General features: G+C 44.3%; 1 protein-coding gene across 1 annotated transcript; it reads right to left on the minus strand.

Moving 5' to 3' along the window:
* Positions 1-24,316: 24,316 nt before the first annotated feature.
* On the minus strand, positions 24,317-25,738 carry LOC138370272 (uncharacterized protein Rv2082-like). The gene is made up of 2 exons (XM_069334285.1): positions 25,382-25,738; positions 24,317-25,012 (listed from the first exon to the last, which is right to left on the minus strand). Exons 1-2 carry the CDS (start codon positions 25,736-25,738, stop codon positions 24,317-24,319), a joined length of 1,053 nt encoding a protein of 350 aa, XP_069190386.1.
* Positions 25,739-25,941: the final 203 nt, after the last annotated feature.

The following is a 25,941-nucleotide window of genomic DNA, read 5'->3' on the forward strand; positions in this document are numbered from 1 at the left end:
GAGGGGTAGAGCAGGGGGAGGGGTAAGAGAAGGCAGGGGTAGAGCAGGGGGAGGGGGTGATGGTCACTACGCGCGGGTATAAACACTGGCCCACCCTGGTGATGGTCAGCTGGGTACTAGCTGACCGTCGCCTGGTGGACCCTCACGACATCCATCGCTGCCTCACCAACCTGCATGTTCACTTAATAATATTAATTTAATTCATTAGTAAAATCAGAGATAAATTAATGTAAAACATTATTATCTTATTCTTTATTTTTCTTGCTGTATTTGATGAAGATAGGCCTATAGACCTCTCTTCCCTCCTACCCTCTTCCCCCCTCCTCTTCCCCTTCCTCCTTCTCATTTCCTTTCTCTTACCCCTCCCCTCTTCCTCTCCTCTTTCCCTTCCTTCACATCCCCCCTTCTCTAACCCCCTCCCCACTCCTCATCCTCCTTCCCTTACCCCCTCCTCCTCCTCCCCTTTCTCTTACCCCTACCCTTTTCTCTTACCCCCTCCTCTTCCCATTCCTCCTCATCCCCCTTCTCTTTCCCCTCCCCTCTTCCCCCTTCTCTTCCCCTTCCTCCTCATTTTCATCCTCCTTCTCGTCCCCATCCACCCCTCCTCCACCCTTTTCTTACCCCTCACCCTCTTTACCCTCTTCTCTTACCCCTCACCCTCATCTTCCCCTTCTCTTACCCCTCCTCTCTCCCCCCCTCTTCTTCCCCTTCCTTCTCTTTCCCCCTTCCTTCTTCCCCCTCCTCTTCCCATTCCTCCTCATTTTCATCCTCCTTCTCTTCCCCATCCTCCCCTCCTCCTTATCCACCCTTCTCTTACCCCTCCCCCCTTTTTACCCCCTTTCTTTTACCCCTCCCTCTCCTCTTCCCCTTCTCTTACCCCTCCTCTCTCCCCCCTTCTCTTCCCCGTCTGTTACCCATCCTTTTCGCCCTCATCCCCATCCCCCCTTCTCTTACCCCTCCCCCTCCTTACCGCCTCGTTCTCTTACTTCTTCCCCCTACCCTCATTCCCTCCCCTTGCCCTTCCTTCTCATCCCCCTTCCCTCACTCATCCTCTTCGCCCTCCCCCGTTTACCTCTACTACTTCTACCCCTGCTATTCTCCCCCCTCCTCTTCTCATCCGTCACTTAGTTCCCCCCTCCCCGAGGTCCTCCTCCTTCCCCCTCCCCCCTCTTCCTCCCTTCTCCTAGACCTACTCCTTCCTCCTCTACCTCATCCTCCTAGCCCTCCTCCTCCTCCTTCCTCCTCGCCCTCTACCTCCTTCCTCCTTGCCCTCCTCATTCCACCTCTCCTTCCTCCTGGCCCACCTCCTCCTTCCTCATCGCCCTCTTCCTCCTCCTCCTCCTTCCTCCTCGCCCTCCTCCTCCTCGCCCTCCTTCCTCCTCGCCTTCCTATTCCTCCATCCTCCTCGCTCTTCTTCTCTATCCTCCTCGCCCTCCTCCTTCCTCCTTACCATCCTCCCTCTTCGTCCTCGTCCTCCTTCCTCCTTGCTCTCCTCCAATATATAAGACAACAAAACGTTTTCAGATTCTTTCACACCACTTTCCAGCAACATTTATAATTTATATCAATTATTTTAGGGAATAATACATAAATTATATATTTAAACATGATATTAGTGTTTAATGGAATGCATAAGGAGTCAAGTTGTGTTAAAAAGAGCGATTTTTAGAAAATTTGGAAAACTACTTTTTTCTGATCATAGAACAACTAAATGTATTTTGAAGGTTTCATTCAGCCCTTCACAATATCATTCACAATTTATTTATGAATTTTACAAAAAACACCATATATTTTATATTTAAACATGTAAAATCTATTTGTAATACATTAGGAACAAAACAGTCGTATAAAAAATTTTTATTATAAAACCTTTGTGTTTGGATTTTTAAATTAAAAGTTTCTCAAAGGCTCTCCTGCACCATTCTCAATGCAAGTCATTCCTACACCAATGGAAAGAGATAGATGAACGTTTTCTATTTGATTTGTGTTTGCTGTAATAGCGCATCGAGCGGCTCTCTTTATCATGAGGACTCTGGCTCCGGCTGTGCTTAGCTTGGGACCGAACGTACTAGATGACATTAATTAATAATGACAAACAAACTTGCAAACAGTCTCTTAAGAAATGCGGAGTTGAAACATTGAAAGGAGTGGAGAAGCAAATGATAGGGAAAAGAGTGCAGAGAAAGAATAAACAAACCAAAAAATTAGTAAACATCAAACGTTTTACTAAAGTGAAATATAACGATGTGCTCTCATAAATTCTTCTCACTCGGCTGGTGTTGTCTAAAGCGTGAACATGACCGGATATAACGCTCTTGGCCTCCAGGTGCCATTAGAACACTATACCGCTGCCTTTCCTAAAGTATTTTCCCCTCGATTGGTAGAATCAACAATTGCAAGCAGACAAATGGTGGATGTGTTACTTGTAAATTCTAGGGTTAATAATAAGTTTACAGACACCTATCTGGAATTCATCATAAAGGGGGTGAACAGGCAGCTGGTGGATTTATCATCTATAGCTTTTTATTACCTATTGATCTAACCGAAGAAGACGGAATGACACCTTTAGGAGACGCTAAAAACGTCTCATTAGTAAATGGATTGTTGCAAACTCTATTTAAATTCGCTATTGTGTATTTAAATGAAACAGTAGTTGAAACTAGCTCATTATTCTCATTCTGGTCGTACATAAAGTTATTATCTACGATTTCGGGGTGTAAGGTTAAGCGCTATGATAAACTGTCTCAGTTTTTTAACCGTGTCGATACTGGTAAAATTGAAGCCGGTTATTTCACTAATTCCTCAACTGGGGAGAAGCAGTGGATGACTGATATGAAAACAACTGGTGTGAATACTTGTTTTAAACTAATGTTGGATGTCACATCAGTTAGTGAATACGTTTTGGATAATGTGGACATTAGGGTGCGGCTCGAACTTCAACCCGATAAATGGCTTATACTCAGCGATAACGAACACGCTAATTTTAAATATAATATCAAGTCTACACTTCTATGGGTGGATCGGGTATTACCTTACCCTGAAGGATTAATAGCCGTTAATAAAGCTATGGTGCAGAACAACTCTCCTATTATGTATACTTTTAATAAAACTTTATACAAAACATATATATTGGGTACAGGTCAGCGCTCGATTACTATGGACCAACCGTGGGGGACTGTTATACCAGAACATTTATATATGATCATCCATGATATGGAGGCTGTGTCTGGGACATATAATCGCAACTCACTTTATTTGAAAAACTGTGAGTTTAGTAAAGTATTAATATCACAGAATAACACTAATATTGTCAATATTGGGTGTGACTTCCCTCATAACTGTGCCAAGTAGTATTACACAGCATTAAAAGCCTTAGGCTTCGATAAAGACAATATATTGTCTTATGATACATATGTGAATGGTGGAACCATATGGCCTTTAATTTACAACCTGAGGATATAGATGACACCATCCCGATTGAAAAGAGTGGTAATCTGTGGATCGCTTTGGAATTTAAACGTGGTGTGGCTAGAAATAAAGTCATTCTAGTTTAAAGGTCTACAACAGGAGTGATCAGCATTAACGCCGAACGTCGCGTTATTTGTGATACGCGAGGATAAATATTAATATGAATTGTTTGGAAATAAATGAGGCTATCAGAAGTAGTTTAGGTGATAAGGTAAACTATCTAGGATGTTTCCTGGCCGATGACGTAAGGAAAATAGTGACAAAAATACATAAAAAAAGACCTGTGGTGTTCATAATCAACACTCTGGAGTCTGGTTCTCATAATAAAATAACATTGGGGATAACATTCTATGTAAATAAGGATGTAGGTAGAAGGGAGATAGTTTTACTAGACAGCTACACCAATCCAGCAATGGGAACATATTCAAGATATTTTTAATAGTTTATGTCCTACTTCCAAGACTATGCCCTATATATTATGAAGAAAAGGATTCAATCCCCGAACAGTTACTTCTGTGGGAATTACGCCGTTTATTTTGCCTATAATTTTTCCAGTATAAGCTTAGAGGCTGCCTTGTTTTACTTTGATGAAGCATTTAAATATGGTCAATTTCGGAAGAATGATACAAAAAAAAAAAAGTTGAAATTTAGTTATGCTCATATGAAAATACTGGTGTGTAAGCAAACATTATGCTTAAACGGCCTTTATGAGTGTGAAACGTTGTGTGACGAAGTTGACTAGGATGATGATAGTGCAGTGAGTAATACTTTATGTTAGGATTGAATGATGAACATAATAATAATGACTGTATTTATTTTACAACAAAACTCATAACCTTTTTTCCACTATATAGATTGATTGGTTGACTAGGATGCCAAGAAGGTTCGATGGACTGGATGAATGCCTCTCCCCCTCTGTCTACTAGCTAAACTACCAAGAAGTAGTCTTATTATTATTATTTTTATTGTTATAAATTACTTAAGTGTTTAATAAAAGAATAAATTTATATAATGTGTATACTTTTTCCCTCGTTTATTGTGGACTGAGGAAATGTGAAGTGTGGAATTGTCGAGTGATTATTGATGACTGTCACCTGCATGGGAGGGGGGGGGGCCGGTGCGACATATGACCCCACCACCTTAATGCTACCCGTCCCAATCTACGGACTCCCACACCCAATTTTGACTAGAACCGATTTCGATCCCTGAGGTTCTCCTCGGGGAGGGGACGGTTCTAGTCACATATTTCACTACCGAAGTCCAATGGTTAGCACTGCGGAATACTTCATTTCTCTCCCTTTTAATTATAATTTGGTTTTAATCTGAGCTTGCACTGTTGTGCAGCAGTCCATTCTGGACGTATGTTCCGTACTGGAGCTGCAGGTGTTGGAAGTCTTTGAGCGTCTTCCTTTCCCGCTAGTTCTAATGGAACTAGTTTCTCTAAGGTTTTGTGTTGCCTTGGCTCTTTACTTTCACTATTCTCAAGATGTCCTGATGGTCTGGATGAACAGAAACTATTTGGTCTATCAGCCACTCTGAGCAGGGACCATCATTGTTCACTAGAACAATGTCACCAGGGTTCTTCAAGTTAATTCTGTTGTGGGGGTTGTTTGCCTCGTAATGATACTCCCTCAGAACGGTTAAGTGTTCTCGAGTCCATACATCATTCCACCGACTTATCATTTATGATATGATGTTTGAAACGTTGTACCAAGTCATTCTCTCTGATATATGAAGGATCTTCTGGTTCCTCGTCTTTTGGGACACTAGAGGTCTTAGATGTCCCCCATATATCAGATGGGATGGACTTAATGGTTCTCATTGTGAAATATCATCAGAGAGGTAGGTAAGTAGTCGGTTGTTGACTCAAGCTTTTATTTTTATGAAAACTGTTTGGAACTCCTGTAAGTAAATTTTTGACGATATAGGGCCTTTCTTAGGATCGTTTTACTGTGCTATCATGTGTTCATAAAAGCCTCTATGCCACGGTGTTCTGAGGGTATAAGCTTTCTGTGGCACGGCCGTTGATTCAGGGCAGTGTGCACCTTTGGGTTGGTTCCAGACATCTCTATGACATGCTTCCCCTGCCACCAAGTTGGACCCATTGTCTGAAATCATCAACTTAGGGCAGGATCGACAGGCAGCAAACATGCGAAAAACCTGTATGAATGCCTCGGCACTCATATTAGGAGTAACTTCTAGATATACTCCCCTTGTTGTGGCACAGGGGAATAGGCAGATGTACGTCTTCACTGGGGCCTTGTGATTGGTGCATGTTAGAGTTAGAGTTCCTGTGAAGTCTACTCCTGTGGTCTCAAAGGGACATAGATGGACTACTCGTTCCTTTGGGAACGAGTAGTCCATCTAGATACAAGATAAGGACACACTTGGGCATCATACTTCTGGCAGATTACACAGGATTTAATTATGGACTTTACACTCTGACGACCTTGAGGAAGCCAGAACTGTTGTCTTAAGTCAGTGAGGGTTATCTAGTACCCCCACCATGCAGTGTGCTGTGTTTGTATATGTGTAATACAATTAGCCTGCTTATTGTGTGGTGTCAGGGAAGCAATACTGATTTTTTTTACTTCCACATCTATGACAGCATACTGTAAGTGGCCTCCACACTTTATTTGGTTATAATTGTTAGTGTCAAACTAGAGACCCAGATTATTTTTAAGTTTCTTAGGGACGTTGTCAAAATCCATCCCGAATGTATCTGTTTGGGCTCTTTTGACCCAGTATCTTAAGGGACTAGGGAGGTGATGTTTGATTCCTGTTTTCTTTAGAAAATCAAACACCACTTGTGTGACCCCTAGTATTTTATTCAGTTCAGAGTACCGATTAGGTTCAATTACCAAAGTCCGAGGTGGTTCTGGATTCTCAGTGGGAGCAGTGACATTGGTCACAATGACTTTTGGCTTTGTTCAGGCCATTGGCCACTGACTAGCCACTGAGGTCCATTGAACCACATCTCTGTTTTGGTTGATTGCTGTAAAGGCAGGCCTCTGAAGAGATAGTCAGCTGGATTCTCTTTGGTGGGTACATATCTCAGTTTGTACCCGATGACAATTTTCATATTTCCTTAATGCAGTTACTCACGTAAGGATTTTTACTATTGTTATTTCTCACCTAATGCAGTACTGCCTCATTATCTAACCATACCACTGTTTCTTCAAAGTGGATGTTACTTAAGGCTTTGATCAGATAATGAGCTAATCTTACTTCTAGCAGTAGGGTTGTTAACTCCAGTTGTGGCAATGACCTTTTCTTCAACGGTGCCACCCTGGCATTTGATGCGAGCAAATTGGCTTGCCCATTTGTTACCATTTAAGCTACTGTGCCATAAGACTTTCTTGAGGCAACGCAGAACTCATGTAGCTTAATTGGTTGATTTTCGTTTACTGTTTTCTGCAGGAACTTGTCAGACAGTAGGATATTTAGATCCTTCACTAACCCCTGTCACTTTTCTTGTACTGCAGATGTTAAAAGATCATCCCAGCCTATCTTCTGTGGCCAGTATTACTGCATATCAACTTCCCATTTATCAAGATGGGACTTAATAGTCCCAAAGGGTCAAAGGGTTTGCAGACCTGGGATAGTAGTTTCCTCCATGTTAGATTGGTGGCATCAGGTTCCACCGATTTGATGACCAACTGATCCAGAGTTGTATCCCATTTGACACCTAGTACCTTTGCCTTCTGGGGTACTTTGTAGTCGGGAAATTCTGCTTCGACCAGCTGTTTTAAATTAGTTTAATTGGAGGCCCACGACTGGAGAGGCATATTTGCTCCGAACAACTCTTGATTGGTCTCATGGTTCATATTCAGCAGTTTACTATCACTGCTCGTTTTTCCTTGGAAATTGTCCACGTATAAGTTGTTGTTAACTTCAGTTTTATTTAGGCTATTAGACTTCTTCAAGTATGTGCCTAAGGCTGCTTGAAGCAGAAATGGCAAAGAAGTAGCTCAAAAGAAAACTGATGCAAACCTGTATGTGATTAATTCACTGTTTGGATCATTAGGATCCTTGATCTATAGGAACTCTGTGTAGTTACGGTCTTTTTCCAGGAGACCCATCCTATGGAATGCCGTACTTATGTCGGCCGTGTAAGTATATGTCCCAATGCAGAACTTAAACAGCACATCATACAGCCTTTGTGTCAGGATAGGGTCCGTTTGAAGGCACTCATTCAATGAGACACTATTCGGCCTTATCTTGGCACTACAGTTAAATACTATCATTAGTGGCGTAGTCGCTTAATTTTTTAGTACTGTATGGTGCAGCAAATATTGTGCTTCCTTAGGGTTATCATTGGTAGCACCCTCAATAATTTTTTTATTGAGTTGTAGTTGGATTATACCATAGTACAATTTCAAGTTCTCAGGTTGTCTATTTAAATGCATCACCTGAGGCCTTAATTGGTTTTGTACCATGAAAATTTTACAGGTAGCTGGGGATGATTCAGCTTCCATGGTAACCTGACCCAGTATTGATTGTCCCTGTAGACAACTAAGTCCAGGTATTGTTTTGTAAGCCCAGTCGTCATCTGGACTAGGTTGTTCAGGGACAATGCCTAGAGTTTCTAGATCCCATAATTTATGTATGAAGGAATGAAGCTCATCCTCGGACATGTCTCTGAAGTTGAGTGGTGACTGTTCTCCCACCTAGTCACGCAACCATTACTGGGTTAACTTGATGGTTGTCTACAGGTATGGGTTGCTTCAGACTCAATACTGGGCCTGTGAGCAAATTGCCTCCTGCAGACATTAACAGGTTTATTCCCTTCTGATTAGATTTTTCCTTTTATGAAGGTATGAAAGTAGTCTGCACCTACAAGGAATCCAATACTGGAGATGTGTTCAGACGTGATTTTGATGTCAGCCAACTTAATCCCTTTTTTCTTGTAGGAACTTGGCTGTTGCCCCTAGACAATAAACATATAGGTCAGATGGGATTTTGTCTATGACAATGGCCGCTACCATTTCGGGCATAACCACCTAAACGTACTAAAGGTTGGACTACTTTGTAAACTTAGGTTCCTGAGTGTATCAGGAATCCTGATATATCTAGTTTCACCTGTCATACAGATTACAATTTTAAGGCATCTGCCACTTCCTGGGTGACAAATATCTTTTGAGATCCTTGGTCAAATAACCCTCTAGTGGTGACCTTGGACCTTTTGTGTTTTAATGAGCAGTTGGGCAGTGGGCAAAGCTGAGTTATTATTAGACTTTGCTGATAGGACACTTACATCCTGAAATACTTTACAAAACTGTACTGTAGTGGAAATTTCTTCCTCCGCCTGGGGTTTGGGAACTCTTGGTTTTTGGTCCTCACAAAGTGCTGAATGGTGTTGACCCTTATTGCACCTATTGCAAGTGCACATTTAGGTTGCACAGGTATCAGGGTTATCTGACCTTAGACACCTGGTGCATTTAAGTAACTCCTTGAGTCACATTACACGTGTAGCACAATCAGGGTAAGTAGTGCAGTTGTGTATAGAATGTTCTTTATTACAGAACAAACATGTCGTCCAACCTACATCACCTTTGGAAGTCACCGCCTTTGGTGACACAGTAACTGTAGGTTTTGAGGGACCCACTGCATATGTGCCCACACTGCCTTGTTTCCACCTTGGGGTGGATAAAGATGTTTTATGTTTATTTGGAGCACTGTGTGTACCCTGTGGGTTACTGTGAGTGGTTACCGAAGGTTTAGACGTTGATTTACCAGCTGTGTTGGCTGTCTGTTGTTCTATACCAGTGCATAAACCATCTGTAATCTCCTGTACTGTCAGAGAAGATTTGTTATGTAAGATATACAACTTATCCAGTGTTTCACTGAAAAATTTGCGTCGTATAACAACTTGAGTTATCCACTCCACACCATTTAAATCAACCTCAAGAGTGCTTTGAGTAATGACTCAAGCTCCAATCTAAAGGCTTGGAGTGAGTCAGTTCTTCCATCTGTGGATTGTAAGTCCAACAATTTTTTAACTAAAAGTGTCGCAATTCATTCTGGGTCAGCCTAATTTTCCTTAAGGAGCTGCATTGCAGTATCACAGTTATCATTTGATAATGTTAAATTACATGCGACCTTAAAAGCTTTTCTCTTTAGTTGACCCTGTATGTATGTAAATTTGGTGGTTTTAGAGATAGCGGTATTAGCATCCACAGAATCAACAAATTTGTTCCAGAAGTTATCCCAATTTTCATACTCTGTTCCAGAGAATGCAGGGTAGCTAACTGAAGGTAGTTTGACTTCTGGTTGTGTCGGGTTAAGGGAAACTGTTATTGTAATGTTTGTTGTTGTCTTGCAATAGGTTATAACATTGACAAAGGACTGTAACTTTACTTGAGTGATGTCCTCAAAATCTGCCTGTTCTTCAATGATAGCCTCTAAATCTGTATCCTCTATACTATTATCATTAAGTAAATCCACATATTTGTATATTTGGCTTCTAGTTAAAATTTATTTGCAGCAGCCTTATAGTAGCTTTCCAGTTCTACATGATCAATTGGAGTTTGTTTACTCAAATTCTCACATTTATGGATTTGTCTTGTTTGGTGGCCTTTAAAACCTGCAAAGGCTTTTCTAAATTTTTCCTGCAGTATACATGGTGGCTGCTTGGGCAAGCCTTGCTGAACTTGTACTAAGGCTAAGCCTTGTTGGACTTGTACCAGGACGGCTCCTAGGGCTAAGCTTTGTTTGGCTTGTTGCAGTATTGCTCATATAGTACGAAGAAGTGCTGTTGGTAATAGCCCCAAGGCTATTTATCCTTCCTTCTAGGAGGTTGGCATAAAAATTATAATAATTTGTATAATCATACACACTTAATGACTTGAGTGGTAACCAGTGTCTTTGTTGGATTACTTCAAGTTGGCTCTTCATTTATCACACTTAGATGGTACAGACACACTCATTAATACTCAAAGGTGAAATGATTATAAGTAAAGTATATATATGATAATGTTACAAGTAATTATGTACAACACAACTCGTGTTGTTAATGATTATAGGTAAACTGCACAATGTTTAAATACTTGCTAGGCTGAACAATTAGTTAAACTCTAGATAATTGTATATTTCCTACCCTTGCACCAGGTTAGCACAATTAATTAGGTTAGACTTGGTGATACAACAACTCCAGTCAAATATTGTCCTACCCTTGTATAAGAGTTGGCAGTAAATAAATGGTATTATTATACAGTAAAATAGGATAGAATATTGCAATATTTATATTTTAAATGTTTAGTAAACTCTTGAATTATATATACATATATGGGGGTAAAAGCTTCTTATCAAATTCTTGTAATGGATCAACCTCTTGTAATGGAATAATTATTTATTATGTGAGACTAATTAAGAGCTGCTGTTAATATGTTAATATTATGTTGGCAGCATTAGTTTCAGTTACAGTTATTTAATTGCACATTTTGTTCTTTGGTTCAGTCCTTGGAACAATGTTGGTGCTTGTTGTTTACAGTAAGTTCAATTTACTGTTGGCCGAGGTTGATAGAGCTTGGTTAGAAATTTGTATTGCTGCTATCCTTTATATGTATGTGTTATTGCACTAGTAATTTAATTGATCCTAATCAGGATCTTGGTCCAAAGGACCAAATTTATAGGTCTGAAATCGAGTGTATTTCTAGATTTGATGAACCACTGGTAAATTCTGGTTGATCCGGTTTGTTGAGGACCATACTTATAAGGGGTAATCCTAGTAGGCAGTAATGTGCTTTTTAATTTTGCATATTTAATTTGTTATATTGTATCCACTTTATTATTTTTTGTTTAATTATTTATATTGAACTATAATTCTAAGTGAACTGTATTTTAGATTCAGCCTGCCAAGTTTCTCCTGAATACGGAGTGGGGGTTGTTAAATGTACACAGCTTATTCCACAATTGGTGGTGATAAATAAGTCACATACTTTCTCTAATTTTATATAAATTATACCATATATGGTGGTATTGAATAAACTACAGTATAATGTGTTAATACTACAATCTACTCTGTTAATACATCTTGAGAAGAGAGCCTCAGCTGTGATTGTAGTGTGAGAGAGCTGGTCCTTAAACATCAAATTAGGGTATGGCACATATGGTCCAGGTCCTGGGCTATGTAATGCCATCTGGCACTATAAAATGGCGGCTGGCTCTGTAATGGCGTCTGTTGGGCAGCCAGTGCTTGCAAGATATCACAGGTTATGTGTGTAGCCAACTCTATTATGTCGCATGGATCACAAAGTTATGTGTCAAATGAATGGGCCATAACAATGGCACCAACATATAAAGTACGGGTGTGACATGTGAAATTAAGTGTAATGATTAAAACAGACTAGGCTTACACTACTTTTAGGCTGTTTCTGCTAATAACCGGCTTACCAATCTAATATTTAATAGTGATCAATCTATAGAAATAAAAATGTAAATGTTCTTTGTTCAAAATCGCTAATCTCCGAAAGTTCTTCAACGGTTGCTTTAAACTTTGACACAACATTCCATATAGATACGAGCGTGTTTTTATATACCTACTATATAGATGTCACGTCTGTGACACGTAAAAACGAACTTTATTTGAAAAACTTTGTTTTTCATGTGAGTTTTCGTGTGAGGGAAATCTCCGAAATATCTTTACCGATTGCTTTGAAATTTTGACACAACATTGCATTGGAATACGTGCATGTTTTTATATACCTACTGTATACATTCCACACCTATGACAGGTAAAAAATGCTTATTTTGAAAAACAGCGCAATCTGTTGCACATAAAAGAAACACATGCTGTTATCTCCAAAAGTTCTTCACTGAATGGTCTCAAATTTTTGCACAACATTCCATTTGAATACGGGCATGTTTTTATATACCTACTATAGAGATGCCACACCTGTGACAGGTAAAAACATGCTTTTATTGAAAAACAGCGCCATTGGATGCATGTAAAAGCAACACACGCTATACTGTTCTAAATATGTTATGATTCCATTTCAATGTTTCTGATTGCTTTGATAAATTTAATTTTCATAGATTTTGATTAATTTTCATTTTGATTTAACTATTTTGTGTGACATTGCATTGGAATTAAGCTGTGTTCTTTACCATACCGTTCATTGCATGAGTATAGTTAATTTGTTTTATTTTTCATGTTTTTTTTACCTGTTCTTATTTTTTTGTACCTGTTCTTTTTTTTCAGTGATGAGAACATCAGATCATATGACATTCCCATTTTTCTGATAGGGAACATCAAATCATTTGGGAACGCACCAGACAAGGGGGTGGGGAATGGTGGGGAGGACAAAAGAACGGGGGAGGGGTTAAAGGTGGGGAGGCCGCGGGAACGTGGTAGTGGGGGATAGAGGGGAGGACGAGGGGACGGGGGAGTGTGGGATGGTGGGGAGGATGAGGGGACAGGGGAGGGGTTAATGGTGGGGAGGAGGAGGGGGGCAGGGGAGTGCAGGATGGTGGGGAGAACCAGGGAATGGGGGAGTGGGAGAAGGTGGGGAGGACGACTTAACTGGGGAGGGGGTAATGGTGGTGAGGACGAGGAGACGAGGGAGAGGGGGATGGTGGGAAGGACGTGATGGGGGAGTGGAGAGGACAAGATGATTGGGAAGTGGGGGATGGTGGGAAGGACGAGGGAACGGGGGAGATGGAGATGGTGGGGAGGACGAGGGAACGAGGGAGTGGGGGATGGGGTGAGGAGACGGGGGATGGAGGAATGGTGGGGGAGAACGAGAGGACGAGGGAGTGGGAAATGGTTGGGAAGACGATGGGGACGGGGGAGGGGGAAATGGTGGGGCGGACGAGGGGAAAGTGAGAAGTTGCTGTGGCCGGGTACAGCTAGTACCCAAGGGAGCCGGTGGCTGAGCGGACAGAACACTGGACGCATGATCTTATGGTCCCGGGTTCGATCCCGGGCCCCGACGAGAAACAATGGGCAAAGTTTCTTTCACCCTGATGCCTCTGTTACCTAGCAGTAAATATGGACCTGGGAGTTAGTCAGCTGTCACGGGCTGCTTCCTGGGGGTGGAGGCCTGGTCGAGGACCGGGCCGCGGGGACCCTAAAGCCCAGAAATCATCTCAAGATAACCTCAAGATAGTAATTAATAAAAGATGTGGGGAAAGTCGGATACTTAGCTCTTCCCGTTGATAATGAGATCTCTGTGGCTTAATTACGTTTGGGCGATAGATTTTGCAACGTCTGATGTGACCTCTGTAAGCCTTTCTCTGTTTGTGTGGGTACACAAATTCCATGACTGACCTCCACAAAAGAGGCGTCTCTCTCTCGGTTTCCAATATTAACTGATATTATTAGAAAATAGCAAGAGAGCTTGTAGTTTTATTGATAATTATATAAGCCAGTCATAGTGAATACATTTTATTAAGTTTAATGTTTAAACTGAGGGTTTAAAGAAATGAGATGTGTAATATATTTTTGTTTTAATGATATCTTGGAATCTCCTATCTCTTTAAACAATTACTGTCTAACTTTTACTGTATATAGAATAACAAGGTTTGATGGTTACACTGGATTAGAATTGTTTAGCATTAATATGTTATGTGTTGGATTTACGACAACCAGTACCTTAGAAGTGCACAATGTGAACCTCCACCCCAGTAGTGCACAATGTGAACCATCACCCCAGTAGTGCACAATGTGAACCATCACCCCAGTAGTGCACAATATAACCCATCACGCCAGTAGTGCACAATGTGAACCTCTATCCAAGTAGTGGACAAAGTGAACCATCACCACCGTAGTGTTCAATGTCAACCATTACCCTTTTAGTGCACAATGTGAACAATGTGAACCATCACCCCAGTAGTGCACAATGCGAACCATCACCCCAGTAGTGTTCAATGTGAACCATCACCCCGGTAGTGTTCAATGTGAACCATCACCCCGGTAGTGCACAATGTGAACCATCACCTCCAGTAGTGTTCAATGTGAACCATCACCCCGGTAGTGTTCAATGTTAACCATCACCCCAGTAGTGTTCAATGTGAACCATCACCCCGGTAGTGTTCAATGTGAACCATCACCCCAGTAGTGTTCAATGTTAACCATCACCCCAGTAGTGTTCAATGTGAACCATCACCCCAGTAGTGTTCAATGTGAACCATCACCCCGGAAGTGTTCAATGTGAACCATCACCCCAGTAGTGTTCAATGTGAACCATCACACCAGTAGTGTTCAATGTGAACCATCACCCCGGTAGTGTTCAATGTGAACCATCACTCTAGTAGTGTTCAATGTGAACCATCACCCCAGTAGTGTTCAATGTGAACCATCACCCCAGTAGTGTTTAATGTGAACCATCACCCCGGTAGTGTTAAATGTGAACCATCACCCCAGTAGTGTTCAATGTGAACCATCACCCCAGTAGTGTTCAATGTGAACCATCACCCCGGTAGTGTTCAATGTGGACCATCACCTCAGTAGTGTTCAATGTGAACCATCACCCCGGTAGTGTTCAATGTGAACCATCACCCCGGTAGTGTTCAATGTGAACCATCACCCCGGTAGTGTTCAATGTTAACCATCACCCTGTAACAAACTAGTTTGTTGTAGAAAGTACAGATCTGTCATAAACCTTACATTGGGACCACGTAATTACCTAAGTGTACTTACAGGATGAGAGCTACGTTCGTGGTGTCCCGTCTTCCCAGCACTCTTTGTCATATAACGCTTTGAAACTACTGACGGTCTTGGCCTCCACCACCTTCTCACCTAACTTGTTCCAACCGTCTACCACTCTGTTTGCGAAAGTGAATTTTCTTATATTTCTTCGGCATCTGTGTTTAGCTAGTTTAAATCTATGACCTCTTGTTCTTAAAGTTCCAGGTCTAAGGATATTCTTCCCTATCGATTTTATCAATTCCTGTTGCTATTTTGTATGTAGTGATCATATCACCTTTTTTTCTTCTGTCTTCTTGTTTTGGCATATTTAATGCCTCTAACCTCTCCTCGTAGCTCTTGCCTTTCAGTTCTGGGAGCCACTTAGTAGCATGTCTTTGCACCTTTTCCAGTTTGTTGATGTGCTTCTTAAGATATGGGCACCACACAACCGTTGCATATTCTAGCTTTGGCCTAACAAAAGTCGTGAACAATTTCTTTAGTATATCGCCATCCACGTATTTAATTAAAAGCAATTCTGAAGTTAGAAAGCGTGGCATAGGCTCCTCGCACAATATTCTTTATGTGGTCCTCAGGTGATAGTTTTCTATCTAGAATCACCCCCAGATATCTTTTTTTATCAGAATTCTTTAAAGATTGCTCACATAATTTATAGGTTGTGTGGGGTCTATGTTCTCCTCTTCCACATTCCATAACATGACATTTATTAACATTAAATTCCATTTGCCAAGTGGTGCTCCATATACTTATTTTGTCCTGGTCATCTTGAAGGGCATGACAATCATCGAAGTTTCTTATCCTTCCTATTATCTTAGCATCATCAGCAAACATGTTCATATAATTCTGTATACCAACTGGTAGATCATTTAAGTAGACAATAAACATCACTGGTACAAGAACTGAACCCTGTGGTACTCCACTTGTGACATTTCTCCAGTCCGATACATTGCCTCTGATCACTGCCCTCATTTTTGTTTCAGTCAGAAAATTTTTCATCCACGTTAGAAGCTTACCTGTCACTCCTCTAATATTTTCCAGTTTCCAGAACAACATCTTATGTGGAACTCTGTCGAAAGCCTTTTTAGGTCCAGATAGATGCAGTCAACCCAACCATCTCTTTCCTGTAATATCTCTGTTGCTCGATCAGAGAAACTGAGTAAATTCGATACACAGGATTTTCCAGATCGAAAACCATATTGTCTGTCTGATATTATATCATTTCTCTCCAGGTGTTCTACCCGTTTAGTTTTAATTATTTTTTTCCAATATTTTGACTATCACACTTGTCAATGATACAGGTCTATAATTAAGGGGGCCTTCCCTGCTTCCACTTTTGTAGATTGGAAATATGTTAGCCATTTTCCACACATCAGCTACAACTCTTGTAAACTGGGATGCCTGAAAAATCAGTTGAAGTGGAATGCAGAGCTCAGGTGCACATTCTCTCAGAACCCATGGTAAAACTCCATCTGGACAAACTTTTTTGTTCTTATTTAGCTCCTTGAGCATTTTTTCAGCTTCGTCTCTAGACACCTCTATGTGCTCTATGTTGTTCTCTTGAATTCTTATTGTGCCTTATTGTCTCCCAAAAGATGCAGACTGTTGGTATTCTAGTACCTGGGAGGCGAGCATAATTCATCTCCCCTGGGATTTAGGGATTAACACGTTAGAATACAAGATGGCCGTCTCATTTGTTTTTTAGCAACAAGTAATGAATATTTCAGCAATTACAGAAATTATTGTAATAACTAATCTGGATTAAGTATGTATGCCAGGCCAACAAAACGGTAGAGTTTGAGATCAGGATTCATACACCGTCATTAAGAAGTGACGTCATGTTGAGTAGGAGGGACTAGGTCGGTGGCCGCTTATGACGTAGCTGAGGCAAGGGGGAAGATTGTGGTTGATGTGACCACAATCTTCCATATTTGCTAATTCATATTGTACAAAGTAAAGTCCACCAGCGAATATTCCAATTGATATAGTTTTTCTAAGATGTCTAGTTTAATGAACAAATCCACAAGGGCCGTGACGAGGATTCGAACCTGCTTCCGGGAGCATCCCAGACAGTGCCTTAATCGACTAAGCAACGACAGGGTAAAAGAGTTGAAACCAAAGTTCTACTGAACTTACTGGATCCTACAGCCTCTCCGAGGCACAAACCAGGATTTTACACAACTCTCCCCTGCACTCGAGCTATGTCAATAGGCCGTTCTCCCTCTTCGCCCTTGCACCATTTCACACAGAAATCACACTAACGTGATGCATCAAATGAACAAATCAACTAGGGCCATGATGAGGATTCGAACCTGCGTCCGGGAGCATCCCAGACACTGCATTAGTCAACTGAGCTACGACAGGGTAAAAGAGATGAAACCGAAGTTCTACTGATCTTACTGGATCCCGCAGCCTCTCCGAGGCACAAACCAGGGTTTTACACAACTTTCCCCTGTACTCAAGCTATGTCAATAGTCCGTTCTCCCTCTTCGCCCTTACATCATTACACATAGAAATCACACTAACGTGATGCATCAAATGAACTAATCCATAAGTTCCGTGACGAGGATGCGAACCTGCGTCCGGGAGCATCCCAGACACTGCCTTAACCCTTAAGTTGCGCATTGCATCATATGATGCTTTGACCGACTTGCAGTAAATTGTGCATCGCATCATATGATGCTTTGACCGACTTGCAGTAAATTGCGCATCGCATCATATGATGTTTTGACCGACTTGCAGTAAATTGCACATCGCATCATATGATGCTTTGGAGTACTTTAAACGGCTCGCAGATACACAGGGTTCACCAAACCTTCATCAGGGCTCTTGTAAACAGACGCCATTTTTTAAAAAATCGTGGGCCAAATTCCCGGGTGTTAGGGGCCTCAATATTGAGTGAGCTACCAAGCCTGACGCACGCAGCATGAGCTCAAAGCACTGCTGTTCAGATTGTGACCACAGCATCGCCTAAAAATGCCATAATTTACTTGTTCATGCTATTATGTAGTGATGATATTATTACAGAAGACCCCTGACTGTGATAAAACTGATCAGGGTTTTGATAATAGCAGGATTGTGGTGATATTTAGTGTTGTGCTCCATGGAGGGAGGAGTAATGCTGTGGGAGGGAGGGTGGTGGCGTTGTCTTCTGACTGTGTGTACTCACCTAATTGTGCTTGCGGGGGTTGAGCTCTGGCTCTTTGGTCCCGCCTCTCAACTGTCAATCAACTGGTGTACAGATTCCTGAGCCTATTGGGCTCTATCATATCTACATTTGAAACTGTGTATGGAGTCAGCCTCCACCACATCACTTCCTAATGCATTCCATTTACTAACTACTCTGACACTGAAAAAGTTCTTTCTAACGTCTCTGTGGCTCATTTGGGTACTCAGCTTCCACCTGTGTCCCCTTGTTCGCGTCCCACCAGTGTTGAATAGTTCATCCTTGTTTACCCGGTCGATTCCCCTGAGGATTTTGTAGGTTGTGATCATGTCCCCCCTTACTCTTCTGTCTTCCAGTGTCGTAAGGTGCATTTCCCGCAGCCTTTCCTCATAAGTCATGCCTCTTAGTTCTGGGACTAGTCTAGTAGCATACCTTTGGACTTTTTCCAGCTTCGTCTTGTGCTTGACAAGGTACGGGCTCCATGCTGGGGCCGCATACTCCAGGATTGGTCTTACATATGTGGTGTACAAGATTCTGAATGATTCCTTACACAGGTTCCTGAACGCCGTTCTGATGTTAGCCAGCCTCGCATATGCCGCAGACGTTATTCTCTTTATGTGGGCTTCAGGAGACAGGTTTGGTGTGATATCAACTCCTAGATCTTTCTCTCTGTCTGTTTCATTAAGTACTTCATCTCCTATTCTGTATCCTGTGCCTGGCCTCCTGTTTCCACTGCCTAGTTTCATTACTTTGCATTTACTCGGGTTGAACTTCAACAGCCATTTGTTGGACCATTCACTCAGTCTATCCAGGTCATCTTGTAGCCTCCTACTATCATCCTCTGTTTCAATCCTCCTCATAATTTTTGCATCGTCGGCAAACATTGAGAGGAACGAATCTGTACCCTCTGGGAGATCATTTACATATACCAGAAACAGTATAGGTCCAAGGACTGACCCCTGCGGGACTCCACTTGTGACGTCTCGCCAATCTGAGACCTCACCCCTCACACAGACTCGTTGTCTCCTGTTGCTTAGGTACTCCTCTATCCACCGGAGTACCTTCCCTCTCACTCCAGCCTGCATCTCCAACTTTCGCACTAGCCTCTTGTGTGGCACTGTATCAAAGGCTTTCTGACAATCCAAAAATATGCAGTCTGCCCACCCTTCTCTTTCTTGCCTTATTTTTGTTGCCTGGTGTGGCCACCTTTTATTGACTGCACTCACCATACCAGCTTAGTGGTTCGCTATGGTGAACACAAATGTAGATACTTATATATAACGTGTTTATAAAGGGTATAAACAGCAATAGGATTAGGTTGGGAGTCGCCATTTTGGTGAGGGAGGTGGCGTCGTCTGCACAACTTATCATGTTGTTTACTGGTGACCACTATGGTCTTTGGGCACCATACCAGTTTACTTGTACAAGTATGGTAAATATAACAGGTAGATACTTATATATAATGTGTGTATATAGCGTAATAACACCACAAACAGTATTGTTGGAGGAGAGATATTAGTGCGTCTGGCCTTGAGGGCAGCCGCCACCAGCTGACTGTGTGAGTAGATACGTCTTTGTGCCTTTACTCACCATACAAGCATAGATGTACAGTTATGGTGAACAAAACATGTAAATACTTATATATAATGTCTGTATATAAAAGCAAAAACAGTATGGTGGGAGGAGAATGGTGGCAAGTCAGGTGAGGTGAGGGAGGAAGGGAATGGCAGCCAGTGGCGGGCTGCCACTGGCTGCCATTGCCACTGCCACTCAGCATACCAACTTAGTGGTTCGTTATGGTGAACACGAATGTAGATACTTATATATAGCATCTGTATATAGTAAATAAAAGCAAAAACAGTATTGTGGGAGGAGAATGTGGGCGAGTCAGGTGACTTGAGGGAGGGAGGAAGTTTTTTTTTTTTTTATTTATAAAAGTACAATATACACAATAAAAAAGATACAAAGCCTGACAAAGTACACAGTAAAGAACCCAAAGAACTCTGAAGACAACAAACATTATACAGAACAAATGCAAGAGCATGAAGACTTTCTCCTATTTTTTTTTTTTTTTTTTTTTTTTTTGTACAAGAATACAATATAAAAAGAAATCCAATCATGCATAACACAAGATCCACATGAGGAACACAGAGAACACAAAGGCTCACACAGAGCAGCTACACATAATAAGCCAGCGGCATAAAAAAAAAAAAAAATAAATTAAAATAACACAAGGGAAAAATTACATGAAGCATGACGGATAAAAGTACCCAAAAGGGCCACACACACAAGGCAGAAGCCCACATAACCAGGAGCACAGCACCGGAGCACGCAAGAACCGGTGGAACAAACGAAAAGATACATACACATACACACCACAAAAAACGCCCACACAAATAAATAAACACACAAAAAAAAACAGCGGAACACGCAGGATCCGGCAAAGGAACACAAAACACACACAACAAGGACACACACACAAGGAGCAACACAAAAGCACAGCGCAGGCAAACACACACAACGCACCGCCGAGGAAGCCCTCAGGGGGCAGGGGGAATACCCACAACCCAAACGCCCAAATGACCCAAGAAGCCCTCCCCCCCCCAAATCCATCGACACCACACCAAAACACTAATCAAACCCCCGACCCCCCACCAACCCCAAAGCATCACCCTGAACATACGCGTCAGTGAACCAATCAGCAAACCTCACCGGAAAAGCACGCCGCAACAACCACCATGTGAAACGCAAACGCCCCCGCAGAAAACCCAGAATCCGGCGAACCCCATAGCCCTCCAAACGCCCAACCCACACGCAAAACACATAATCCGCAATCAAGACACTCAGAGTGTTCCGAAGCCGCCCGGAGCCCTGAGGAAACGAAAGAAACAGGAACCGTAAAACATCCCCCTGAAACCCGAGCCCACAGAACACCACAATCACATCACGCAACCAAGCAACTAAACCCTGTACCCTCTCACAAAAATAAAACACATGTAACTGCGTCTCAACCAATCCACAATGTGCACATGTCGCGGAAGAACGCAACCCAAGCATACACAAACGATCATTCGACGGCAAGGACTCGTGCAGCATCCGAAAGAGAAACTCCCGCTGCTGCGGAGCCAAATGCCGCCCACCCAAGACCAACCAAATCCCCCCCCAATCCCAGCATGGAAACAAACCCTCAACCCGATGGCTCACACGATGAAGGAGAACCCCATAAACCCCCCGACACGACAGGGACAAAAACCCTGGAACACGACAGAGCTTCCGCAGAATCCCAACTGCCCACGAATACACAGCAGGTGTACAAAAGGCGACCTCACACCCAACCCCTAACTCAAGCAAATAGCTAAACCGAACAGAACAGAAATAAATCCCAAGCGCACCGAGGCCCCCACCCACCACCAAATACTGACGCAACGACACCCAAAACAAAGCCAATGCCTTGGTAAAAACATCAGGGATGCCAACACCCCCCTCCTCCACCCGCAAAACCATGGAGGAGCGACGAACCGGATGATACTTCCCACACCACACATACCGATAGACTCTGCACTCCAACCTACGAGCACGCTGCCGATCCAGGGGGAAGCACTGAGCCAAAAACCACACCCTCGAAAGAACTTTGCTAGTAACAACAATCGCCCGCTGATAAACCGTCAATGGACGCGAGGATAACAAACCAACCGCCACCTCAACCGACCGAGACACCGCATCCCAATTCCACTCCAAGGATTGGGCATACGAGCTAAACCAAGTAATTCCGAGAACCCGAAGCGACCTGACCACTGGAAACCACGACCCCGCCCACACCGAACGGGAGGTCCAGCTCCCCAGCCCCATCAGACAGGACTTATCCCTATTAACAAGGGCCCCAGTGGCCAGCTCAAAACGCCGAACAAGATCCTGAACCGCAACCACAGAGCCATCGGTCGCCACAAACAGAACCGTATCGTCAGCATACCCACAGATCGGTAAACAGAGACCAGCAGGCAGCCTCGGAGGAACCACCAAAGCACATGACTGAACCGCACGAAACAAAGGCTCCTGAAAAATAACATAAAGGAGCATAGATAAGGGACACCCTTGCCGCACCGAGCGGCGAACTGCAAAGGGAGCACTAAAAAAAACATTAATGCACACACGACTATGACAGCGAGCATACAACATACGAACCCAAGAAAGAAACAACGGAGGAAACCCGAACCTCTCCATAGCCTGCAGCACAAAGCCCATCGACACACGGTCGAATGCTTTCGACCAATCTAAGCTGAGCATCGCCGCAGGTAGGCGAAGCTCAGAGGCACACAGAAGCACATCACGTAAAAGAGCATTGCACTGAAGCAAAGACCTACCCGGAATGCCACAAAATTGCTCAACCGAAACCACAGAACCAATAACATCCCGACACCGACTTGCCAGCAACTTCGAGACAACCTTATAATCAACATTTAACAGGGTGATCGGCCTCCAATTCGACAGAAAACGCAAATCACCTGGCTTCGGAAGCAACCTCACAACCCTATCATAATGGGATGCGGGTAAGGAACAGGTCAGGAAACAAAATCGCACCACCTCCAAAAAAGCCTCCCCAATCACATCCCAGAAAGTCACATAAAATTTCACAGGGAGCCCATCCGAGCCAGGCACTCTGCCGGAACGGAAAGACCGCACCACATCCCAGAGCTCAGCCGACGACACGTCCTTCACCAAAGCGGAACAACCCGCAGCCGACAAACCAGGAGAGCAGTGACGCAAAAAGAAAGCAGCCAAATCCTCATCCACCCCTACCTTCCCATACAGCGCTTCCAATTCCTGCTGCACATACAACAGGACCCCATCCGTGTTAGACAAAACAGAACCGTCCGGACGCTGGAGACCTGTGAAAAGAACCGAGTCCCGAAGGGCTTTCTCCTTTCGTAAAAGAAAAGGAGAAAGCTGTTCACCAGACACACGCTCGTCAACACGAGCCCGCACCCGAACCCCTTCTGCCAACTCCTCCCGCAAACCACAAATGCGCTCCTTACACACCGAAATAGCATCAAAACAATCAGCCCCACCATTTAGCAACACATACAACCGAGTCAACCGCACCTGAAGAAAGCGCAACAAACCAAACCGCCCCGCCGCCTCACGCCTCGCAACCACAACAAAAAAGGACTTGCATTTCACCTTGCACCACTCCCACCAGTCCAACACAGACGAAAACTCGCACTTGCGAGCAACAAGCCCCACCCACCACCCACGAAACGCCTCATGCACCCAAGGACAACGCAACAACCGACAATTCAACTTCCACCAACCCCTCCCCACACGAACCTGACTACGAACAGCAACACGCACCACAACCAAACAATGATCAGAAAAGGCAACAGGAACTGTACGAAACGCAAAAACAGAGCCCTCCCGCCCATGAACATAAAAACGATCCAGCCTGGAACACGCCCCTCGCATAGCAAAGGTGAATTCCAAATCGCCCCCAAACATGAGAGCAGCATCATGAAACCCACAACTCTGTAAGGTGGAGACCAACGCCCGAGAAACATTCTGCAGATGCGCACTATTACAATCCCGTGCGAGAGTGACACAATTAAAATCACCCCCAAAAACCATGTCCCTTGTGTCATGACGCAAGAAGTGTAACAGCCCACCCTGGAAAAACTCCTCCCTCTCCTTGCGACGCGCCGTGCCAGAAGGAGCATACACAGTCAATAAGGGAATCTCCACCCCGAGGTACCGCACACGAGCGAACAACACCCGGCCATCTTCATCCATCTCCGTGTGAAGCACGGAAATGAACGCCCTCCGGGAGAACAGCATCAGTATGCCCCCAAAGGACATCCTCGGCGGATTAAGCACTACATGAAAATCATCAGTCAACCCAGACAAAGCACTCAAGTCACGCACATTATGCTCCTGAATAAAGGCTACATCTACACGTTGCTCACGAAGCACAGCCACCAAGCCCATCTGTACAGCCAAGTCACGCAATCCACGCACATTCAGCGTCGCACAAGTCAGAGAGGGCGCCATCAGGAAGGCAATGAGGACCCCACCAACCCCACAGCCCCCGTAGAAGGTGGAGCAGAGCCTACCACATGGGAGGCAGTAGGAACAGTAGGCGCACCATCTGGCAACCCTGCAGATGAGGGCCCCACAGGAACGCCGGCGCTCGCACACTTTGTAGACTTTGTAAACTTCAACGTCAGCGCATCCCGTCCAGGACCTTCCACACCAGAGGACACCACCCACTGATCAACCGCAACTGCTTCTGGGGCGTCACTGCCCCCAGAGGGGGCCCCGGGTGCAACAGACCGCATCAGGCCACCAGAGGGAGGAGGAGGAGGGGCGCACGCCACAGCAGCTCCAGCCGTAGACCCCCCTCGCTTAATGGGAGGACCTCTGTCAGAGGAATGCGTCCGTGCCTCCCGCTTACGACGGGGCTGGTCCGACGTCGCGACCGGGGAAGGCCCTCTAGAGCCACGAGAGGACCGCAGCACCTCCGGAGCAGCAGCAACCACGTCGGATGAACGGCCACCAGACGAAGGAGCAACCCCACACGAAGGGCCTGCAGGATCGCCACTCCCACCTACACACGATGGAGCAGCTTCCACAGACGTACCTGTCTCCAAGGCAGCAACGTCTGAAGCCCGATGAACCTCCGCAGTGACGACGTGCACAGGAAGTGGGGGCGCCACATCAGACACCAACGAGCCAGGTGGGTCAAACTGCTGAACAGCCGGAGTAGGATCAGTCGAAGCAGAAGGTTACCAACAACGAGGAGGAGCCGCGGGGGACAAACACGGTCTCTGCACCACCTGGCTTGGCCCCCCCAACCCCCAAGGGGGGAAAATCACCCTCCTGGAAGATAGCTGGTTCCCCCATCCCGGAAGCAGTGCAACCGGCCGCAAGATGCCCTCGCAAACCACACCGAAAACAGGTGCGTGGTTGATCCTCATAGAAAACCCGCATGTTAAAGCCGTAGAACTTGACCTGAGAAGGAATATCAGAAGGAATAGCATGCCAAGGGTCCGCACATTGGTCCTCAAGCCCGACAGGCGGCCTGAGCGGAGGCAGGTTATACGGTGAGTGAATACAGTACCGTACCGAGAGAAGCAGGTGCGAAGGACCTCCTCGGGAAAGTCCAAGGGAACTCCATGGATGCTGACAAACGTCGGCGCCACACACCGATCCGACACCTCCACAGTACCAGCAGAGCCCGGGAGCAGATGAGAACGCCCAGCAAAATCACTCACAAAACGCTGATATGGACCAGGGGCAGAGAACTTGATCACCACACGCTTGTCAGAGATCTTCTCAAGGCCGTAAACAGTGAGCAGGTCCACCTGGAAAACATCCAAAAGCGCCACTTCCACCAACGCCCAATCAGCAGCCGCCGAGAACTCCAATCCTGCAGAATCCACCCTCCGAATCCGCGTCACCGACGACGCCATAACGCCAGCTGCCCCCACAGGCTAGCCGGCACACCACACACCAACAACAGCGACCTGCTCGCACCAGACGTCAGCCAACAACTGAGAGAGCGCCAACGCCGTGACCGCACCCTGCAACAAACAAGCAGCCAATCAGAGGGAGGAAGTAGCAGCCAGTGGCGGGCTGCCACTGCCACTCAGCATGCCAACTTAGTGGTTCGTTA

This window comes from Procambarus clarkii, chromosome 31 (genome assembly GCF_040958095.1).
Source record: "Procambarus clarkii isolate CNS0578487 chromosome 31, FALCON_Pclarkii_2.0, whole genome shotgun sequence".
Classification (NCBI taxonomy): Eukaryota; Metazoa; Arthropoda; class Malacostraca; order Decapoda; family Cambaridae; genus Procambarus; species Procambarus clarkii.